At 45.0% G+C, this 22,734-nt stretch overlaps 1 protein-coding gene across 1 annotated transcript in view; it reads right to left on the minus strand.

Annotated features, from left to right (window-relative positions):
• The window catches only part of TMPRSS2 (transmembrane serine protease 2), a 46,596-nt gene extending 24,328 nt beyond the window's left edge, over positions 1-22,268 (minus strand). Inside the window, exons 1-3 of the mRNA XM_065422741.1 lie at positions 21,984-22,268; positions 19,018-19,024; positions 5,664-5,734 (exon numbers count right to left, since the gene is read on the minus strand). Of these exons, the coding sequence (XP_065278813.1) occupies positions 5,664-5,734; positions 19,018-19,024; positions 21,984-22,268 (363 nt within the window). The remainder of the gene's footprint in view (positions 1-5,663; positions 5,735-19,017; positions 19,025-21,983) is intronic.
• Between the last annotated feature and the right edge of the window lie 466 nt (positions 22,269-22,734).

Consider the following 22,734-nt stretch of genomic DNA (forward strand, 5'->3'; position numbering starts at 1 on the left):
CGCTCTGGACAGCAGTCCAAGCTCGGATGCTCTGACCAGCCACACAGGAAAAGCCCCGTGGAAAATTTGAATTCCTTTTCCTGTCTGGGCAGTTTGAATCTCATTTCCTGTTTGGACATCGTGGCGAGCTCAGCAGCACTGGCAACGATGCAGAGCTCTCCAGCAGAGGTGACCATGCAATCCCAGAATAGAAAGAGGGCCCCAGCATGGACTGATCGGGAAGTCTTGGATCTGATCGCTGGGTGGGGCGATGAGTCTGTGCTTTCGGAGCTGCGATCGAAAAGACGGAATACGAAGATCTACGAGAAGATCTCAAAAGCCATGACGGAGAGAGGATACAGCCGGGATGCAACGCAGTGCCACGTGAAAATCAAGGAGCTGAGACAAGCGTACCAGAAGACCAAAGAGTCAAACGGACGCTCCGGATCTCAGCCCCAGACATGCCGTTTCTACGAGGCACTGCATTCCATTCTAGGTGCGGCCGCCACCACTACCCCACCACTGTCCGTGGACTCTGACGATGGGGTATTGTCGACGGCCGCTTCCTCGGAGCTGTTCGCGGACGGGGAAGATAAGGAAGGAGATGAGAAGGACGAGGCAGTCGACAGCGCTTTCAACACTGATTTCCCCGACAGCCAGGATCTCTTCATCACCCTCATGGAGATCCCCTACCAACCCTCCCAAGGCGGTAACCCGGACCGTGAATCAGGGGAAACATCAGTAGGTACGTGTTTTAAACATTTATTTTGAATAGAATAGGCATGGTATGTTAGCAATGGGTTTTTAATGATTAGTTTGCCCTAGGCGCTTAACTTTTTAGTCGTTGCCAGTGCAGCTACTGGAAAAGTCTGTTAACATGTCTGGGGATAGAGTAGAAATCCTCCAGGGACATCTCCACAAAGCTCTCCTGGAGGTAATGTGAAAGCCTTTGCACCAGGTTCCTGGGGAGAGCGGCCTTATTGCCTCCTCCATGGTAGGAAACTTTTCCGCGCCAGGCTAGCAGCAGGTACTCCGGGATCATTGCCTGGCAAAGCATGGCGGCATACGGCCCTGGTGTTTGCTGGCATTCACGCAGCATGCGGTCTTTCTCTGCCTCCGTAATCCTCATCAGAGTGATATCACTCATGGTGACCTGCTTTGAATTAGGGGAATTTTAGTATGGGGACTGATTGCCTGTTCCTTTAAATAACTGTAACCAGTGGTTTACAGCCACGCGGTGGGGGCGGGGAGGCGAACCGTTCATGCTGAGCGGTTCGCCAGCAGCGTGCAGGGATCTTTCCCGGGGACAGCCACGCGGTGGGGGCGGGGAGGCGAACCTTTCCTGCTGAGCGGTTCGCCGGCAGCACGCAGGGATCTTTCCTGGGGACAGCCACGACGGGGGTGGGACAGGGGCAGAGTTCATGCCGGCCGAATCGCTGGCAGTGTGCAGGGATCTTTCCCGAGCCCAGCCACGTGGTGGGGGCGGGGATGCGAACAGTTCCTGCTGAGCGGTTTGCCGGCATCATGCAGTGATCTTTCCCGGGGACAGCCGCGATGGGTGTGGGACAGGGGTAGAGTTCCTGCCGGCTGGATCGCCGGCAGCAGGAACTGGCCAACGCTAGGAGCATTGCTTGGAACGTGAAAGGAGGGCACTGCTGTAAATTAAGCTTTAAGCAGACAAAAGTCTACGGCTTACCATGGCCGGCTGCTAGCCGAATTCCGTTGTCCGGCCCCGCTTGTGTGATCTGTACAGCAAGACCCCAGGCACTCAAGGTGAAGACAGAAAATTCGACCTTGTACTGAGTGCACATGTGATAGGTACTGTGCATGGTCTTGTTCACAGAGAAAGACTATATTCATTGTTCGCAAAAATATATCTTTTTGAGGAATTCACTCCATTTTTCCCATCCCACAGCTGCGAGTGTCTCCCGAGCTACCCCGGCATCCCCCTCCCAGAGGCTGGCGCAGATCAGGCGCCGAAAGAAAAGGACACGGGATGAGATGTTCTCAGAACTTATGGTCTGTTCCCGAGGCGGCACAGCAGACCCAGTGGAGGGAGAACATGTCGCAATACCAGTGATCACACAGCGAACGGGAGGACAGGTGGCGGCAGGAAGACCAGCAGGCGACTCAAACGCTGCTTGGACTAATGAGGGAGCAAACGGACACGCTCCGGCGCCTTGTAGATGTTCTGCAGGACCGGAGGCAGGAGGACAGAGCCCCGCTGCATTCTATCTCTAACCGCCCTCCCCCGCCACAAAGTCCCATCCCCCCCTCACCCAAAGTCCCAAGAAGGAGGGGCGGCAGGGGCCGTGAAAACAGTCACTCCACCCCTGCAGACTGCTCAAATTGCAGAAGGCTCTCATTCCCAAAGATTTGATACGTCCTTTCCTTCCCTCCAAATGCACCTCACCCAAGCCCCCATCCCAGTTTCATCCCCTAACTGTGTAGTTCTTAATAAAAAATACGTTTCTGTTAATTACTGTTTCCGTCATGTTCTTTTAGAGGACAGTGTGTTTGAAGGGGGGGAAGGGGGTTGGTAATTGGAGAGCGCAGTCACCTTTACCAGGGTACAGACATGGAGGCAGGTTCAGCAGAAGGTCACACACACATTGCAGTCACTAGGCACACTGATCAGTCTGGGAGGTGGTTTTCATGTTCTGTGGGGGGGGGCTATGTGAGTTTGTGGCAGGGGAGGGCGGTTACAGATCTTATGCAACGGTCCTTAGCCTGGATGACAGAGCCACGCAGCAGGGGATCTGTAACCGCCCTCCCCTGCCACAAAGTCACATAGCCCCCACACACAGAGTCCCGAAAAGGAGGGGTGGCAGGCTCCGTTGAAACAACCAGTTCACCACTGCTGACAGCTCTAGGAGCAGGAGCCTGTCATTCCTCGAGTTTAGAAGCGTCCTTTCCATCACTACACCCGCTCCCCACCAGTCTGTGTCCCAGTTTCAACCCTTTACTGCGAAATCCTTAATAAAGAAAACGGTGTTAATGAACAAAGTTTCATTGATTTTATTTTTAAAGGTGTGTTGTTGGAAGGGGGGGAAGGGGGTTGGTAACTGGAGAGGATAGTCAACATTAACTGGGTAAAGAAACGGGGGCAGGTTCAGCTTCTCTGTACAGAAACTTAAAAGTCACTGGTTACCCTGGTCACTCTGGAACCTAGCTTTCAAAGCTTCCCGGATGCACAGCGCGTCCCGCTGGGCTCTTCTAATCGCCCGGCTGTCTGGTTGGGCGTAATCAGCAGCCAGGCGATTTGCCTCAACCTCCCACCCCGCCATAAACGTCTCCCCCTTGCTCTCACAGAGATTGTGGAGCACACAGCAAGCTGCAATAACAATGGGGATATTGGTTTCGCTGAGATCAGAGCGAGTCAGTAAGCTTCTCCATCTCCCCTTGAGACGTCCAAAAGCACACTCCACCACCATTCTGCACTTACTCAGCCGGTAGTTGAAGAGTTCTTTTTCACTGTCCAGGGCGCCTGTATAGGACTTCATGAGCTAGGGCATTAGCGGGTAAGCTGGGTCCCCGAGGATCACAATAGGCATCTCCACATCCCCAACAGTTATTTTGTGGTCCGGGAAGTAAATACCTTCCTGCAGCCGTCTAAACAGACCAGAGTTCCTGAAAACGCGAGCGTCATGAACCTTGCCCGGCCATCCGACGTTGATGTTGGTAAAACGTCCCCTATGGTCCACCAGTGCTTGCAGCACCATTGAAAAGTAGCCCTTTCGGTTAATGTACTGGCTGGCCTGGTGGTCCGGTCCCAGGATAAGGATGTGAGTTCCATCTATAGCCCCACCGCAGTTTGGGAATCCCATCGCAGCGAAGCCATCTATGATCACCTGCACGTTTCCCAGGGTCACTACCTTTGAGAGCAGTAGCTCAACGATTGCGCTGGCTACTTGCATCACAGCAACCCCTACGGTAGATTTGCCCACTCCAAATTGATTGGCGACTGACCGGTAGCTGTCTGGCGTTGCAAGCTTCCAGAGGGCTATTGCCACTCGCTTCTGGACAGTCAGGGCTGCTCGCATCCGGGTGTCCTTGCACTTCAGGGCAGGGGACAGCAACTCACAAAGTTCCAGGAAAGTTCCCTTATGCATCCTAAAGTTTCGCAGCCACTGTGATTCATCCCAGACCTGCAGCACTATGCGGTCCCACCAGTCCGTGCTTGTTTCCTGGGCCCAGAATCGCAGTTCCACAGCATCAACATGACCCATTGCCACCATGATGTCCACGGCGCGGGGTCCCGTGCTTTGTGAGAAGTGTGTGCCCCTCTCAGATTTAATGTCCTCACCGCGCTGCCATAGCCTCCTCGCCCGATTTCTCAGCATCTGCCTCTGAAAAAGGTGGATGATAAGGCGCGAGGTGTTGACAACGGCCATAACTGCAGCGATGATCGCAGCGGGCTCCATGCTCGCTGTGCTGTGGCGTCCACGCTGTCAATCACCAGAAAAGTGCGCAAACTGATTGCCCGCCGGCGCTTTCACGGAGGGAGGGCGGGAGTGAGGGTTGAATGACGACAGTTACCCAAAACCACCCTCGACACATTTTTTTGCCCCAGCAGGCATTGGGGGCTCGACCCAGAATTCCAATGGGCAGCGGGGACTGCGGGAACTGTGGGATAGCTACCCACAGTGCACCGCTTCCAATGTCGACGCTTGCCCTGTTAGTGTGGACTCACAAAGTCGAATTACTGTCCTTAGTGTGGATACACGTTCGACTTTGTAATATCGGTTCCACAAATTCGCTTTAAGTAAAATCGAACTACTCTCGTAGTGTAGACATACCCTTAGAGACACTCAACTGAGGGATTAATTTAAAAAGAAAATACAACTAGTTTCCAATAGATCACATCACCCTCTAAATATGTTTTAAATTTAGATTTCAAATTTCTTTATAAAGAGAATTTTTTTTTGCTTCCTTAAGAGTCTCTTCTGCACAGTTAGTTTCTCTTTTATTGAAAAAAAAAAAAAAAAACAGTGAAAATAAAAAACAAAACTGGAAAAATTGCGCATTTTTTTTTCTGATAACATATTTCAGCTGTAAAAATTTAGGGGGTAGTTACTATGTTAGGTGCAAATTTTTCAGTGATAAATTTGATTTTCCAGTTGACAGCGTCGCTTCAGTGCTAATTATCAGATCTCACTACAGCACTCTGCTAAGACTTCATTACTTTTACCAAATACACTATAGAACAAATACCATTACATTCTGAATTATAATGAAAACTACTCATTATAATCAGCAAGGTACATCTTGTCATGCAAAATACTTTATGTTGTGTATTTTTTCTCCTTCTAGTCATAGGACAGTAATCAATAATTGGTCACCCAATGATTAATGTAAATTAACAAAGTTCTACTGTAATTGTATGATAGGTAGGTTTGTATTCTCATAGTACCCTCCGAGAATGGCAGAGTGCTAGATTCATAAACTACATCTATCACTGTGATATCAGAGACTTGAAGCATTAGTTCATTCATCCCCACAATACCCTGTGATGCAGGCAAGTATTTTCCCCATTTTATAGATTAGGAAACTAAAGTCAAGAAACTTAAAAAAAAAAATAAAGTCATGTATACCTATGTGCACTTTTAATTAACCTGATTTTTAATTCATTACTCAGTAGGCTGCTACCCACAGAAAATAAAATTGAATATTTAACTACTTACTGAGTTTACAGCCATCTTAGCTTTGTCAACAGTGCTGAGACAGCTCAAGTGTTTGAAAAACTTGGGATAACCTGTAAATATACAACAAAAACACATGGATTCATAGCGTTACAATTAGAACTGGCTGAAAAAAGTTGTGACAGCAGTTTTCAGTTGGAAAATGCCATTTCCAAACAGAATCAAAACATTCTGCAGGAACATATGATTTCAAAATTCGTTATGGGAAATTATTGAAATATGTATATATTATATAAGAATGTTTTGATCTTGTCAAAATAATAAAGGTTAAAACTACATTTTTCAGAATATTCCATTTGTTGAAAAACAAAAAAACAAAAACAAAAAATCAGAGATTAACTTTTTGTCCCACTTTGGGAATTTCAAAGTCTCTGAATTTCCTGCAGGACAGAAATACCATTTTTCAACCACCTCTAGTTAAACTGCAAACCAACAAGCACAGTGATGTTCTTAGTTATGACTTTCATTTCACTCTTACCTCATCCACTTCTATCTAGAAATGTATTGCATAAATTAAAGAGAATTAGTTTCTCAACCCTCTAACATTAACTAAATATAACAGCATGAAGTAAACCTATCAGCATTACAGATTTAATACCTTAGTTTTCCTGTTAGGCTCTAGCTCTCAAATATGTAATAATATTGTTGCGGAGGGTAGACAGTGACTGTTAACCAACAAGAGACAAAACTAAAAAAGCCATCCTCCTCCCCTACACTATAAAATTAACACTGGTTCTAGGCTACATTAAAATGAATAATGACTAAGAATAAAATGCATGGAAATTTTCAATTTCAAGTTCAGTTAGACCACCACGCACACCCAGAAAAGAAAAGAAGTTTGCTCTCCATTAAGGGGCCAAACATTAAAAATGAACTCCTGTTGGGACTACGGAAGGAGAGGCAGAAAGGAATGTTCCTGTGCAAGTTTCAGCTCAAAGTTCATCTTTACATTCAAGCAAAATGCAAACAAACATGCTTTTATAAAACTTAACACACTGATGCAGCCTTAACTATTGCACAGCAACAAGTAACAGCCAGCTGCATAAGTGCCCCACAGCCCAAGAAGGTGAACTGAGTGCCGTGCTCGCTCTCAAAACAAGAGTACTGATACTCCCAGGCCTTGTCTCGCCTCTGAGAAAGGGGCAATTTTTTGCCTCAGGGTACACTGCAGTCAAACACCCGCAGCAGGCCTGTGTTAGGCTCACAGGGCTATAAAATTGCAGTGTAGATGTCCAGGCTCAGGCTGGAGCCCACGAGCGGGGAGGGGAAGGAAGGATGGGATTGCACAGAGCCCTGGCATAGGGGACCGTGGTATAGGAAGATTGGTAATGGGAAGAATAGAACTAAATTGCAGCCACCTCTTCAGCGGATTGCACCAGTGGCATAAACAGTTAGAACATACCAACACTCCACAGCAATTTAGAATAGGAAAGCCAGGGGTGTGGGGGCGGGAACAGAACCGGTCAAAGCTACAGGAGAAATTTATGTATCAGGGGGTAGCCGTGTTAGTCTGTATCTACAAAAACAACAAGGAGTCTGGTGGCACCTTAAAGACTAACAGATTTATTTGGGCATAAGCTTTCGTGGGTAAAAACCTCACTTCTTCGGATGCATAGAGTGAAAGTTACAGATGCAGGCATTATATACTGACACATGGAGAGCAGGGAGTTACTTCCCAAGTGGAGAACCAGTGTTGACAGGGTCAATTCAATCAGGGTGGATGTAGTCCACTCCCAATAATAGATGAGGCGGTGTCAATTCCAGGAGAGGAAAAGCTGCTTCTGTAATAAGCTAGCCACTCCCAGTCCCTATTCAAGCCCAGATTAATGGTGTTGAATTTGCAAATGAATTTTAGTTCTGCTGTTTCTCTTTGAAGTCTGTTTCTGAAGTTTTTTTGTTCAATGATAGTGACTTTTAAATCTGTAATAGAATGACCAGGGAGATTGAAGTGTTCACTTACTGGCTTATGTATGTTACCATTCCTGATGTCCGATTTGTGTCCATTTATTCTTTTGCGGAGGGACTGTCCGGTTTGGCCAATGTACATGGCAGAGGGGCATTGCTGGCACATGATGGCATATATAACATTAGTGGATGTGCAGGTGAATGAGCCCTTGATGGTGTGGCTGATGTGGTTGGGTCCTCTGATGGTGTCGCCAGAGTAGATATGGGGACAGAGTAGGCAACGAGGTTTGCTACAGGGATTGGTTCCTGGGTTGGTGTTTCTGTGGTGTGGTGTGTAGTTGCTGGTGAGTATTTGCTTCAGGTTGGGGGGTTGTCTGTAAGCGAGGACTGGCCTGCCTCCCAAGGTCTGTGAGAGTGAGGGATCATTTTCCAGGATAGGTTGTAGATCGTGGATAATGCGCTGGAGAGGTTTTAGCTGGGGGCTGTATGTGATGGCCAGTGGTGTTCTGTTATTGTCCTTGTTGGGCCTGTCCTGTAGTAGCTGATTTCTGGGTACCCGTCTTGCTCTGTCAATCTGTTTCCTCACTTCCCCAGGTGGGTATTGTAGTTTTACGAATGCTTGATAAAGATCTTGTAGGTGTTTGTCTCTGTCTGAGGGGTTGGAGCAAATTCGGTTGTATCTTAGGGCTTGGCTGTAGACAATGGATCGTGTGATGTGTCTTGGATGGAAGCTGGAGGCATGTAGGTACGTATAGCGGTCAGTAGGTTTCCGGTATAGGGTGGTGTTTATGTGACCATCACTTATTTGCACTGTAGTGTCCAGGAAGTGGATCTCTTGTGTGGACTGGTCCAGGCTGAGGTTGATGGTGGGGTGGAAATTGTTGAAGTCCAGGTGGAATTCTTCAAGGGCCTCCTTTCCGTGGGTCCATATGATGAAGATGTCATCAATGTAGCGCAAGTAGAGGAGGGATACTAGGGGACGAGAGCTGAGGAAGCGTTGTTCTAAGTCAGCCATAAAAATGTTGGCATACTGTGGGGCTGTGCGGGTACCCATAGCAGTGCCACTGACTTGAAGGTATAAGTTGTCCCCAAATCTGAAGTGGTTGTGGGTGAGGACAAAGTCACAAAGCTCAGCCACCAGGCTTGCTGTGGCCTCATCAGGGATACTGTTCCTGACAGCTTGTAGTCCATCCTAATGTGGAATATTGGTGTAAAGTGCTTCTACATCCATGGTGTCCAGGATGGTGTTTTCAGGAAGAACACAAATGCATTGTAGTTTCCTCAGGAAGTCGGTGGTGTCTCGAAGATAGCTGGGAGTGCTGGTAGTGTAGGGTCTGAGGAGAGAGTCCAAATAGCCAAATAATCCTGCTGTAAGAGTGCCAATGCCTGAGATGATGGGGCGTCCAGGGTTTCCGGGTTTATGGATCTTGGGTAGCAGATAGAATACCCCTGGTCGGGGTTCTGGGGGTGTGTCCATGTAGATTTGTTCCCGTACTGTAGCTGGGAATTTCTTGAGCAGATGGTGTAGTTTCTTTTGGTATTCCTCAGTGGGATCAGAGGATAGTGGCCTGTAGAATGTGGTCTTGGAGAGTTGCCTGGCAGCCTCCTGTTCATAATCCGACCTGTTCATTATGACTACAGCACCTCCTTTGTCAGCCCCTTTGATGATGATGTCAGAGTTGTTTCTGAGGCTGTGAATGGCATTGCGTTCTGTACGGCTGAGGTTATGGGACAAGTGATGTCGTTTGTCCACAATTTCAGCCTGTGCACGTCTGCGGAAGCACGCTATGTAGAGGTCCAGTCTGTCATTTCGACCGTCAGGAGGAGTCCACACAGAGTTCTTCTTCTTGTAGTGTTGGTAGGAGGGTTCCTGTGGGTCAGTGCACTGTTCAGTGGTGCGTTGAAAATATTCCTTGAGTCGGAGACGACGAAAGTAGGCTTCCAGATCACTGCAGAACTGTATCGTGAGAAATTTAGGTCAGCAGAATGCTATTAGTCTTATTTGGGCAGGACACTGGGGTTAAAACCATTTACTCTTACTTACAGGAAAGGCAATGAATCGAGTGAACACAAGTCGTCAGTACCTCTGTTTTATGTCTCATCCATTCTTACTCAGATGTTCACAGCATATAATGGTGGCATGCAGTTCTGCCCCACCTCAGTGGTTGAGTAACACTTCGCAGAAGGGGTTATTCTATTCTCTGGAAAAGGTGATATGAAAACAGAATGGTAATCAACGCAACCTTAGAAATACCTGCTGCTTGGTCAGCTTCTTAAATAAAAGACTTAGGCTATGTCTACACTACAGATGCTACAGTGGCACAGCTGTGCTGCTGTAGCACCATAGTGTAAACAATTGCTATAGCAACAGAAGGGGGGTTTCCATTGCTGTAGTTAATCCACCCCCCTGAGAAGTGGTAGCTAAGCTAGATCGATAGAAGGATTCTTCCATCAACCCAATGGCGTTTAAACTGGGGCTTAGTTTGGCCTAACTACATCTCTTGAGAGTGTGAATTTTTCATGCCCCTGAGCAACATAGCTAGGTCAACCTAAATTTTCGGTATAGACCAGGATTAGGCCATGTTTGCACTACAGCAGTATAGCTACGGCCGGGTAGCTATGCTATTGTAACCTGGTAGTATAAACATAAGACTACAGCAACGGAAGATGTTTTTCCATCACTGTAGGAACTCCACCTCCCTAAGTGATGGTAGCTAGGCCAACAGAAGCATTCTTCTGTCAGCTTAACTGCTCCTACAGCAAGAATTAGGGAAGGATAGTGCTCAGGGGTGTGGATTTTTTAACACCACAAGTGCTGTAACTATGCCAACCCCAATTTGTAAGGTAGACCAGGCCAAATGCTTCCACTACAAAAAACACTAAGCATTTTTACTCTCCATAGTGTAAGATACTGCTAGGAATTTTTAAAGTAAGTTTCTCATACCCACTTTATCCTTTGTTATTTCACCAACTATTTCCTCCTGTGTTTGCAGAAAGAGATGAAGTTATAGTGCCTCATCAGTCACTGGCTTTTGCACCAGAATTACCAATACAGTTTGCATTAGCTTGCCCTCCCCCTTTGCTGGCTGATATGTTCTGTGTTAACAAATCACTAAATATAGGCCCTAGTGATACAGCGTCTATTTATTAATAAATATTTATACAAAAGTATTAAAAATCACATCATATTTTGCTAGATTTTAAAGTAGGCCAGATGGTAAACTAATTAATAAGGTCTATTTAAAATACTACCCCACCTCATATAAAACTGTACTAGATTTAAAAATGTCCTAAGGGTAGTAAGAGGGAAGATCCTTTCATGGATTGAGAACTGGTTAAAAGGGAACAAAGGGCAGGAATAAATGGTAAATTTTCAGAATGGAGAGGGGTAACTAGTGGTGTTCCCCAAGGGTCAGTCCTAGGACCAATCCTATTCAACTTATTCATAAATGATCTGGAGAAAGGGGTAAACAGTGAGGTGGCAAAGTTTGCAGACGATACTAAACTGCTCAAGATAGTTAAGACAAAAGCAGACTGTGAAGAACTTCAAAAAGATCTCACAAAACTAAGTGATTGGGCAACAAAATGGCAAATGAAATTTAATGTGGATAAATGTAAAGTAATGCACATTAGAAAAAATAACCCCAAATATACGTACAATATTATGGGGGCTAATTTAGCTACAACTAATCAGGAAAGAGATCTTGGAGCCATCATGGATAGTTCTCTGAAGACGTCCACGCAGTGTGCAGCGGCAGTCAAAAAAGCGAACAGGATGTTAGGAATCATTAAAAAAGGGATAGAGAATAAGGCTTGGTCCACACTGGGGCGGGGGATCGATCTAGGAAACGCAACTTCAGCTACGAGAATAGCGTAGCTGAAGTCGACGTTTCCTAGATCGAATTAAGTTTACTTACTGCGGGTCCACGCGGCGCAGGCAAGCTCCCTCGTCGACAGCGCTTCCTCCTCTCCGCAAGCAGGAGTTCCGCAGTCGACGGGGGAGCGCTTCTGGGATCGATTTATCGCGTCCAGATGAGACGCGATAAATCGATCCCAGAAGATCGATCTCTACCCGCCGAATCAGGCGGGTAGTGTGGACCTAGCCTAAGACAGAGAATATCTTATTGCCCTTATATAAATCCATGGTACACCCACATCTTGAATACTGCGTACAGATGTGGTCTCATCTCAAAAAAGATATACTGGCATTAGAACAGGGTCAGAGAAGGGCAACTAAAATGATTAGGGATTTGGAATGGGTCCCATATGAGGAGAGATTAAAGAGGCTAGGACTTTTCAGCTTGGAAAAGAGGAGACTAAGGGGGGATATGATAGAGGTATATAAAATCATGAGTGCTGTGGAAAAAGTGAATAAGGAGAAGTTATTTACTTGTTCCCATAATAGAAGAACTAGGGGCCACCAAATGAAATTAATGGGCAGCAGGTTTAAAACAAAAAAAAGGAAGTAGTTCTTCACACAGCACACAGTCAATCTGTGGAACTCCTTGCCTGAGGAGGTTGTGAAGGCTAGCACGATAACAGCGTTTAAAAGAGAACTAGATAAATTCATGGAGGTTAAGTCCATTAATGGCTATTAGCCAGGATAGGTAAGGAATGGTGTCCCTAACCTCTGTTTGTCAAAGGCTGGAGATGGATGGCAGGAGAGAGATCACTTGATCATTACCTGTTAGAGTCACTTCCTCTGGGGGACCTGACAGTGGCAACTGTCAGCAGACAGGATGCTGGACTGGATGGACCTTTGGTCTGACCCAGTATGGCCATTCTTATGTTCTTAACATGCTAGCTACTATTATGGAGAGACTATTAGTCTCCTAGTAATTAAAGCTGTACTTGATTTCCATCCTATGTAAAAACAAACTCATGTTTTTTTTCCAGAGTATAGTGTCAACTTTCAAAGAACAATTTTCTTCTAACAGCGTGAAAGAAGCGGCACAAATACTTTCAGATGAAAAGATGTTAGGATAACTGAATTTTAATAAAGTTTAACTTTTGTATCTCTGCATGTTGATAACGGCGATAAATGCCTCAGTATTCACTTGGGAAATAACTTTCCATCATATCCTTATTCATAAGATGGGTGGGAGTTCCCCCCGCCACACACCGCCCAATGGCTTTGGATAAAAATGCCAATACAACCTCCATGTAACTCACTGGGACTGCTTATCATACTGCAGCTCTCTGTCTGAAGGAATTGTGAGTGTTTAAGTTATCCTTTGACTCCTTCTGAAGAAAGGTTGTGCACCTGGGGCCTGATCCAATAATCATTGAAGTTAACAGAAAAACTCCCACTGACTTTATGGAAGATGGAGTGGTCACCAGCCAGATGCCCTCTTAGAACTCTTTTCCTCTGCCCTACACCCACGCTCAGGAACAGTGCCCTGGAATAGCTGATGACCTCAAAATGCTGTATCATTAGCTGATAACTGGTTTACAGGGAAGAGTGAAGCCTTTTGGGAGACCACCAGCAACACTTCTTGAAGATAAATCTAGAGTGCTTCAGGACCAGCCATCCAAGGTAAAACACTGGACATTCCTTAGCTTGGGTTGTCCAAAAAGGGTTTTACCTGCATAATGGGCACATTTATAGTTTTCTACCTATTAAAATTTCCATTAAAGCTATAGATCAAATTAATTATGATATTGTGACTATATGGTCAGTCCAAAATCTGTTTTTGTTCAGTTTGAAAGATGTTTTGTCAGCTTGCAGGCCTGCCAGTGCATATTGTAAATAAAACCAGTAAGAGGATATTTCAAAGCATGAATCAGAAATGTTTGTGTAAACAACAATTGCTATGACTGAACCAGAAACTTTCCAAAAGTGTTATGCAAAAGTAAAGAGTTTGTTTATTTTCAGTGCATATACAGGAGATAGCTTATTAAAAAGGGGGAAAAATGGTCTCATAACTGTTCCTTGCTATTAGAAACAGCTAGATCCCTTAACAGAGACTATTAAAATAGTCTCTATGAAACTGTAGGTTGTTATTGGGTAGTTCCTTGGCTATGCAGAGTTGATCATGACACACAATTCAGAACTTTTTACTCAGATGACCTCACAACCGTCAGAAACAAAACTGTGGATCAAAATACTAAAAATGTTTGAATAGCCAACATACTAGAAGTCACCAGAAAGAATTTTGAAAGCATTTTTTTTTTTTTTTAAATATTTTCACTGGCACCTCTCTGACCTCCTTCTCCCACAGTTTCGCCCCCAGGCACTTCCTCCAGAGTAGAAGAATGTCACATACGTGCAATTGTGCTTGTTATCATAGGATTGCCAGGCAGCGGATGCTGCAAAGCTTATTTTAGAGCAGTAGATAAATTTTCCAAGACTAATTGGGCATTAGACATATTCCTATTATATTGTTAAATCTATTATACTGTATATGTTAAATCTGAGCCATCAACCTTCCCAGCATCCCTTCAGTCACCACTAGAACTTGCTGCCCCAGGTAGCTGGCAAAACACTGTGCAATAACAAAGGTGGAATTTTAGCCCTGAACACCCAGCGTAGACACTGACAATATCCAGCCAATCACAGACCCGGAGAAAGGGAAGATCAAGTCCAGTTGCATTTGCATTTTCACGGTACAGTTACTAATATGGCATTTTTAATGGTTCTAATGTTTAACACATAAAATGCGGTGCCTCAATAATGCTCTTAAGAAATTGGGGGAAATTCCTCAAAAAGATTCTAGCCATCTGATTTCACCCTATGGGAAGCCTGAAGCTACTCAGTGTCAAAGCTAGCAATAACTTAATTTAGTTTTACAATAAGTTTTGCACCTCAAAAAATACAGTAAACAAAAATCAGTCATTTCCTCCCAGTCTCCTCAATTTGAAATTGAGACAAATGTTTAAGGAAAGAGGACATCAAATTCCTGTTTGTTTGTTCTAATCAGTCACAACTGAAACATATATCTGTAGCTAAACTAAAAGTAAAAGAAAAGACCTGTCATTGTTCATATATAAAGAAGCTAATAAATTTAGGAGCAAACTAACAGTGATCAATGACTTTAAATATTTGAAATCACTGTGTGGTATTTGAGAGCTTATTGCACACTGTAAGAAAATCTCTCACAACATAATGTCCCCAAAAGTCCCACTAGTTAGGAGCCTTTACTCTATTACTAAAACAAGCAAATAGTCTCTAGAGGAAGGAATTGGGGGTCAGGAAATCCTGACTTTTAATCTCAGCTCTGCCAATGACTTCCTCATAGCTTGACTTCCTCATAGCTCGACAGTAAGTAATTTCTTTCTGTCTCTGGTTCCCCAGCTGAAAAACGGCAATAATGCTTACACGCCACACACAGCATTCTGAATTACTTTATAGTTGTACAGAGCTTTGGAAACAAAAAGTGCTATTATTAATTACATTAGCTTCCTCAGACTCTGTAATTGGCTACGGCTACACTAGATTAGAGAGTTTACAGCAGTGCAGCTGTAAACTCTCTAATGTAGCCGCTCAAAGCCAACATACTCCAGCCCCCACGAGTGGTGGTAGCTATGTTGGTGTGAGAAGCTCTCTCACCAATACATAGCGCTGTCCACACCAGTGCTTCGGTCAGTATGACTTACGTTGCTCAGGAAGGTGGCTTTTTCACACCACTGGGCGACATAAATTATACCGACATAAGTGGTAGCGTAGATATAACCTAAAAGGAAAGACAGCATTAGTTTTGACAGCAACACAACATGTATGGAAACCAGTACTGTGCTAGTACTTTCAGAAGCCTAATTTAAGCAAACTCACTCACCTTAGTCTAGATATCTACAGCCTCATGACGACAGTATATGTCCTCCACCTTTGTACTCACTATACGTTTTAGCAATCTTGTGTCCTGAAACTTGAAACTTATTAGTTGTTTGCCAAGTTTCTGAGATACGAATCAGCAGTAAATAAATCAGACCAGTTATTTATAGGTCTAGCTACGTAAGAGCAAACACTTTGATGAGGAAGGATAAAAGACAAGGAAGGAAGTATAAAATAAAACAAGTAAACAAACTAAACTGCAAACTATGCGAAATCATGGTGCTGATTTATAGTCATGGCTAAACAAAATACACAACAAAAAAAACATTACAGGTAGAAAAACTCAGCTCTCGTCCCCTAACATCCCTACTCTACTTGCGCTACACTGATGACATCTTCATCATCTGGACCCATGGGAAGGAGGCCCTTGAGGAATTCCACCAAGATTTCAACTATTTCCACCCCACCATTAACCTCAGCCTGGACCAGTCCACCCAAGAGGTCCACTTCCTAGACATTACAGTGCTAATAAGCGATGGTCAGATAAACACCATCCTAGACCGGAAACCTACTGACCTACATGCCTCCAGCTTTCATCCAGACCACATCACACGATCCATTGTCTACAGCCAAGCTCTAAGATACAACCGCATTTGCTCCAATCCCTCAGACAGAGACAAGCACCTACAAGATCTCTATCAAGCATTCTTAAAACTGCAATACCCACCTGCTGAAGTGAAAAAACAGATTGACAGAGCCAGACGAGTACCCAGAAGTCACCTCCTACAAGATAGGCCCAACAAAGAAAATAACAGAACGCCACTAGCCATCACCTATGACCCCCAACTAAAACCTCTCCAGCGCATCATCGAGGATCTACAACCTATCCTGAAAGATGATCCCTCAATCTCACAGACTTGGGAGACAGGCCAGTCCTCGCCTACAGACAGCCTCCCAACCGAAGCAAATACTCACCAGCAACTACACACCACACAACAAAAACACCAACCCAGGAACCAAACCCTGCTACAAACCCTGGTGCCAACTCTGTCCACATATCTATTCAAGGGACACCAGCATAGGACCTAATCACATCAGCCACACCATCCGAGGCTCGTTCACCTGCACATCTACCAATGTGATATATGCCATCATGTGCCAGCAATGTCCCTCTGCCATGTATATTGGCCAAACCGGACAGTCTCTACGCAAAAGAATTAATGGACACAAATCTGACATCAGGAATCATAACATTCAAAAACCAGTAGGAGAACACTTTAACCTGTCTGGTCATTTAATGACAGACCTGCGGGTGGCAATTTTGCAACAGAAAGCTTCAAAAACAGACTCCAACGAGAAACTGAGCTGAAATTGATATGCAAATTAGATACAATCAACTTAGGTTTAAATAGAGACTGGGAATGGCTGAGCCATTACAAACATTGAATCTATCTCCCCATGTAAGTATTCTCACACTTCTTATCAAACTGTCTGTGCTGGGCTGTCTTGATTATCACTTCAAAAGTTTTTTTCTCTTACTTAATTGGCCTCTCAGAGTTGGTAAGACAACTCCCACCTTTCATGCTCTCTGTATGTGTATATATATCTCCTCAATACATGTTCCATTCTGTGCATCCGAAGAAGTGGGCTGTAGCCCACGAAAGCTTATGCTCAAATAAATTTGTTAGTCTCTAAGGTGCCACAAGTACTCCTGTTCTTTTTGCAAATTAATAATGTCATGATTTACACAGAAGTGTAATAAAATTGTTGAAATATTCCAATTCCGATTACTTTTAAAAGAAAGGGTACTAATTGGATCATCTGTGCTCATTTGAGCTCCTGCACTGTCTGTTCATCAAAATATTGACATCTTTCATTTTATCAGGGAAGTATTACCAAATGCTTCTGTTACAGTGCCTGAACGCATTCTGAAATAAATCGTTCCTGAACCTCCTCTTCAGGCCTTCAAACAACCCCTCAACCTCTCCAAGCTCATCATCAGAAGCAAGCTCCGCACAGAGCAGGACACACCAACTCAAAGCAGCACCAGACCCTACCAGAAAAACAGATGCAAAACCTGCAGACATATCTCCACTGCTACAGTGATCAACACCCCCTATACCACACCTTTCAAGATCCAGGGGTCAGACACATGCCTATCACAACATGTGGTGTACCTCATCCAGTGCACTAAATGCCCCAATAGCAACTATGTGGGTGAAACAAAACAATCACTGGTACGCTCTCAAAAAAACGATACAAGACAAAAACACCACATCACCTGCGACTGAACACTTTTCACAAAGCGATCTATCTATATCTGACCTATCAGTCCTCATTCTAAAAGGAAATCTGCACAACACTTTCAAAAGATGAGCCTGGGAGCTTAAATTCATAACTTTGCTAGACACTAAAAATCATGGACTGAACAGACACTGGATTTATGGCTTATTACAACAATCTGAAATCCTCTAACAACCCTCCCCTCAGATGTTTTCCCCTCCCTTTTTCTCCCTGTGATTGGCGGGGCCACTTCATCTTGAATGGTCCCTTGAAATGTGTGTTAACTACTTCTGCTAAATAATCTGTTCCATCTGGTATTTAGCTGTGACCCTCTGAATTCATTTCCCAGACCTGAAGAAGAGCTCTGTGTAAGCTCAAAAGCTTGTCTCTCTCACCAACAGAAGTTGTTCTGATAAAAGATATTCCCTCACCCACCGTTTCTCTGAACACATTCAGACAGTTTAGCATTCTGGGTGGAATTCACGCCTGTGCAAAGTGGCGGACAGTGATCTGTGTAGGGTGACCAGATGTCCCAATTTTATAGGGACAGTCCTGATTTTTGAGTCTTTTTCTTATATAGGCTCCTATTACCCCCCACCCCGATTTTTCACACTTGCTGTCTGGTCACCCTAGATCTGTGTACCATTTAGCCCTCAAAATAGGGCTTTGTTGACATATGGGCCTTGAGCTGGTCCTCTGCACAGGGGTGAATTCCACACAATGCACATGTGCTGGAGCAATTAAGCCTCATCCACAATGAACAAGATACTGTGAAAAAGACCATTCAAGTGTCAAGTAGAGCTGGGAGTTTTTTGACAAAACTTTTTTTCCTTGGAAAATTCTGAATTGTTGAAACCAAAACTTTTTTTGCAGAAAAGGGTGGGCTTCAACAAATTGTTCAACTTGAAAAAGGTTTAGAAATTGTCAAAATAATTTGTTTTGATGTTTTCAAAGTGAAGAATTCCAGTCTTCCATTTTGAAACAACTTTTAAAAAAAATATTTAAGATAAAGTAAGAAAAAAATTAAATTAAAAATCATCAAAATCAAAATGAAATATTTTGATAAACACAAACCACATTTTTTGTGGGGGCGATTGAGGGATTTTCAGTTCGCGAAAATGTTCAAGATTAACTTTTTGTCCTGATTCAGCACAAAGAATTTCAGTCTCAACAACTTTTGCAGGATAGGAAAACTATTTCCCACCCAGCTCTAGTACCTGGATAGAAGACTCACCCCATTTATAAAATGTAAATGCTCCTCCTGTGTTCCTTGATTGTTCCAGACCAGAGTATTTTCTGGGACATCGTTAAACTGCTGAACTATTCTGCATCATGCAAAATGGAAATGGTTCTATTTATATTGCACATGTACGTTACCAGAACTCTGCCCCCTCCAACTAAGTGCCACAGGGAGGAACTAGAGAGCCATATGGCAGTAGCAAAGTCCAGTTAAACGTCCAATTTAAGCAAAAAAGCAACCCACCACACACATCAACCAGTGTTTATGCCAGAAGTACTTGTGTGCTCATTCTGGTAGGGAACAGAAACAATACCATGCAACTCTATTGGCCTTGCAATACTATTCCAAACAAGGAATCCAGAAATGGGAAGCATGGGGGGCAGTGAAAAAAAAATCAAGAATATTTGAATACATTCAAAAAACAGGTGATCAGTAATTGTCATTTACTAGTGCATATTTTAGGAGCAGAAAAATAGACTAAATATAAATAGAACAGAGCACATTTATTTGTGATTAGTTATGCCACCACCACAGGTGGCAAATTTATTACCTTGATCCTGCAACTTGCTCTGCATGTACAGACCCCTGCATCTATATGTCATCCATTGACTTTACTTGGGAGTAGGGGCTCATCCATGAACATCAGCTTGAAGGATTGGGACCTTAAAGATGGTGGGTTCCTCCAAAAAGTTACCTTGGCCAACACCCTAACCTGCTATTTAAAGTTGGTGGGGGCTTTCCTGGTAGCACTACTGTGCTACATTTGATCTATATTAATAGTTTTTAAAATTATACTGACACACAGGAAAGACAAAATTGTCAAATTAAAGGTTACATTTCTCAGCCTGTGTCTACTTTACTTAATTTGTATTTCTTGGCTTTTATGTTTTAGCCCAACCTAATTTGAATTTGTTATGTTTTTCCTATGACTGTGTCCCATACACATTTGTATAACGGCAATGATTATAGCAAATTCCCTATCTTCATTCATCTACCTCTACAGCATCATTTCTTTTGTGATGCTCATCTGAAGTAACAAACCACTGAAATCAAAATTCAAAGTTGCTCCCGCCTCTGTTTCCCCCAATTGTGCTGGTATTTCCTCTAGGTCTGTTAGAATATAAGCTTGCAAAAGGAGGACTGTCATTTCATGCTTTCTACAGAGCTAGTGACATTGTTATCACTTAATAAATAAGAGATATTAAAAACTGGATATTTAAAGGAATTAAGTTGAAATATACTTGTCTCTTTTTGGTCTACTGCTGAAAAACCCTGGGGTGAATCCAGGCCCTACTGAGGTCAATGAAAGTTCTGCTATTGACTTCAAAGGGGTCAAAAATTTCACCCCTGGAATCCATTTTTAAATTGGGCTGGGCAGGGGGTGGGGGGAAGAGAAGAGATAGTTTGGGGGTGGGGAGAGTTACTTTATATGAATTTAACTGAAAATGCAGGAAATGTGTCCCCAGAAATGGGGTCTTTTGTAAAAATATAGCAATATCAACATATTTTTATATTGAATGATAAGAGTACAGGACTAGTAAAGAATTCTGAGCTATTCTCACCTCTGACAGCCATTCAGCGTGACCCTGGACAAATTGCTCAATCTCTCAGTTCCCCTCCCCCACAACTGTGAAAGGTAGATAATATTTACTCAGGAGTTATTAGGAGGTTTAATTTAGTGTTTGTAGAGCACTCATGGCCTTTTTTTCCAGGGATATCAAAGTACTCTATTATTCCATCCACAGTATTCACTCACGCTTTCCCATTCCTCTTACCTACTGTGTGACAGAGGATGGGAAAATGTATTTATCCAGGGTTGTGTATTGTGCTCACCGACCACTGTGGTACCCAAGAGATGTGTGTGGTGGGCAAGGGCATACAGTGGTGGGTGGCTAAGCAATTTAGGGCCTAATGCTTCAATCCTTACTCATTTGAGTCACACTTGCTAGTAGCCCCACTGAAACCAATGAGCTACTCACATGCGTAAAGACTATTTGCACAATTTCATAAATTAGATGTTCCTCTGAAATGATTACAATATAAGGAAGTGTCTTTTTTGCCTTTAAGACGCCATATCTACCAATGACACTACTATTACATACAGTGATCAGCATGCACGTTACTGTTTTGCACTACATCATGCTTTCCATCCAAGGACCTCAAAGTGTTTTGCCAAGTCAAGCCTCACCACACCCCTGTAAGGAAAATATCCGTTATCCCCATTTTACCGATGGGGAAACTGAGGCATGGAGTAACTACATGAATCGCCCAATAGCAGGTAGCAAGCTTGTTGCAAAATTCAAGAGTTCCTAGCATCCAGTTCTATGTTCACATACGATCTGTATTCCCCGAGAACATCAAGATGAGCCTAAAGCTGTCAAATTTCAAACAGCTAAGACAAGGCAAGTAACAACTCTCTCCTTTCCTTTGTGATCCTAGAAACAAAAGCCATCCCATCCTCGTCTAATTACACCGCTTTTTGAGACACCTGCCTAGCATGAAGGATGGGTTATTTATGAAGCACCAGCTGTCATATAAGGGGGACTAGAAGGGGCATCAAAAGATCCCTTTGGAAAGGCAACATTTGCTGTTCCACATAAACTCCCAGGGGAGCCAGGGCTCTTGAATGGTTACCCAACACCCTGCATATGGACAGGGTTATTTTTCGGCAATATCTAACCACACACTAACTACATTCTGTACTAAGCAACAGAGAGTCCTGTGGCACCTTTAAGACTAACAGATGTATTGGAGCATAAGCTTTCGTGGGTGAATGCCCACTTCGTCGGATACATTCTGTGCTGATTTCCCACCCCCACTATCCCAGCCAAGGGACGAACCTGCTCCAGCCACTACCGACCGGAGCCGGCATGCAATTCCAAGGCTGGGATCTCGGCATTGGCAAAAGCCGCCGGGGCCACCCGAGGCGCTGCCTTCGACCCAGCCAATAAGTTGAAAGCGAGTTTCCAAAGAGAGCTGCCAAATCCCTGCCAAGGACACACACGAGTCGCCGCTGGCTACGGGCGGGGTCGATGAACCCCAGTCACACGCCCACCCCCCAGAGCCACCGCAACCCACTCACCGCCGGCCGCCGCGGGGAAGCCTCCCCCGTTGCTCTAACCCGCGGTGGGGCGGGATTCCCGAGCCCAGGGGCGCCCGCCGCGCTCCTGTTCCAGCCGGGCCGGGCTAGCTGTGGAGTTTGCCCCGCTGCTGCTGCTGCTGCTCCCCTGGAGCCGGGATTGCGCCCGTTGCGCTGCCCCGAGCCAGCCGCGCCGGGAAAGTCACGGAGCGGCGGCCGCGGGCGGGGAGGAGCCTGGCGGGGGGAGAGGGAGCGGCTGGCAAAGGGGCAGGTGGCGGCGTGGTGCGGAGTCACTGCCCTCCCCTTCATCGCCCCCCCCCCCCCAGGCGCGGGCAGGAGCCGGGGCGGGATTCCAGGCGCGGGTGATACACCGCACTCGGGGAGGGGGCCGGAGACAGGGAGTCCAGGGGCTGCAGCCGGCCAGGCGACGGGCACCAGTCAGCTCATCCCCGGGGCGTAAAAACCAGCCAGCCGCTCCCCGCGGGCTGCCCCAGCCAGCTCTCCCGCCTAGGGCGCCCGGGCTGCTGCCGGGGGGTGTTAAGGCCAGTGGGTTGTAACGCGTCCCCACTGCTCCCGGGCGGGGAGGGTCTTGCTGCGAGATCTTTGGGGGGAAGGGGACAAGGCGCCCTGACGGCTGAAGCTAAATGCGCATTTTGGTGCGATTAAAGAAACACAGAGAGCCACCGACTGGCTTTGTGGCTCCCTTCTCGCCTTCCCTGGGCTGTGCAGGTGTTTGTGTTTCAGCCTTTGGAACAGCCCAGCTCTCGTTACAGCC

This window comes from Emys orbicularis, chromosome 1 (genome assembly GCF_028017835.1).
Source record: "Emys orbicularis isolate rEmyOrb1 chromosome 1, rEmyOrb1.hap1, whole genome shotgun sequence".
Classification (NCBI taxonomy): domain Eukaryota; kingdom Metazoa; phylum Chordata; order Testudines; family Emydidae; genus Emys; species Emys orbicularis.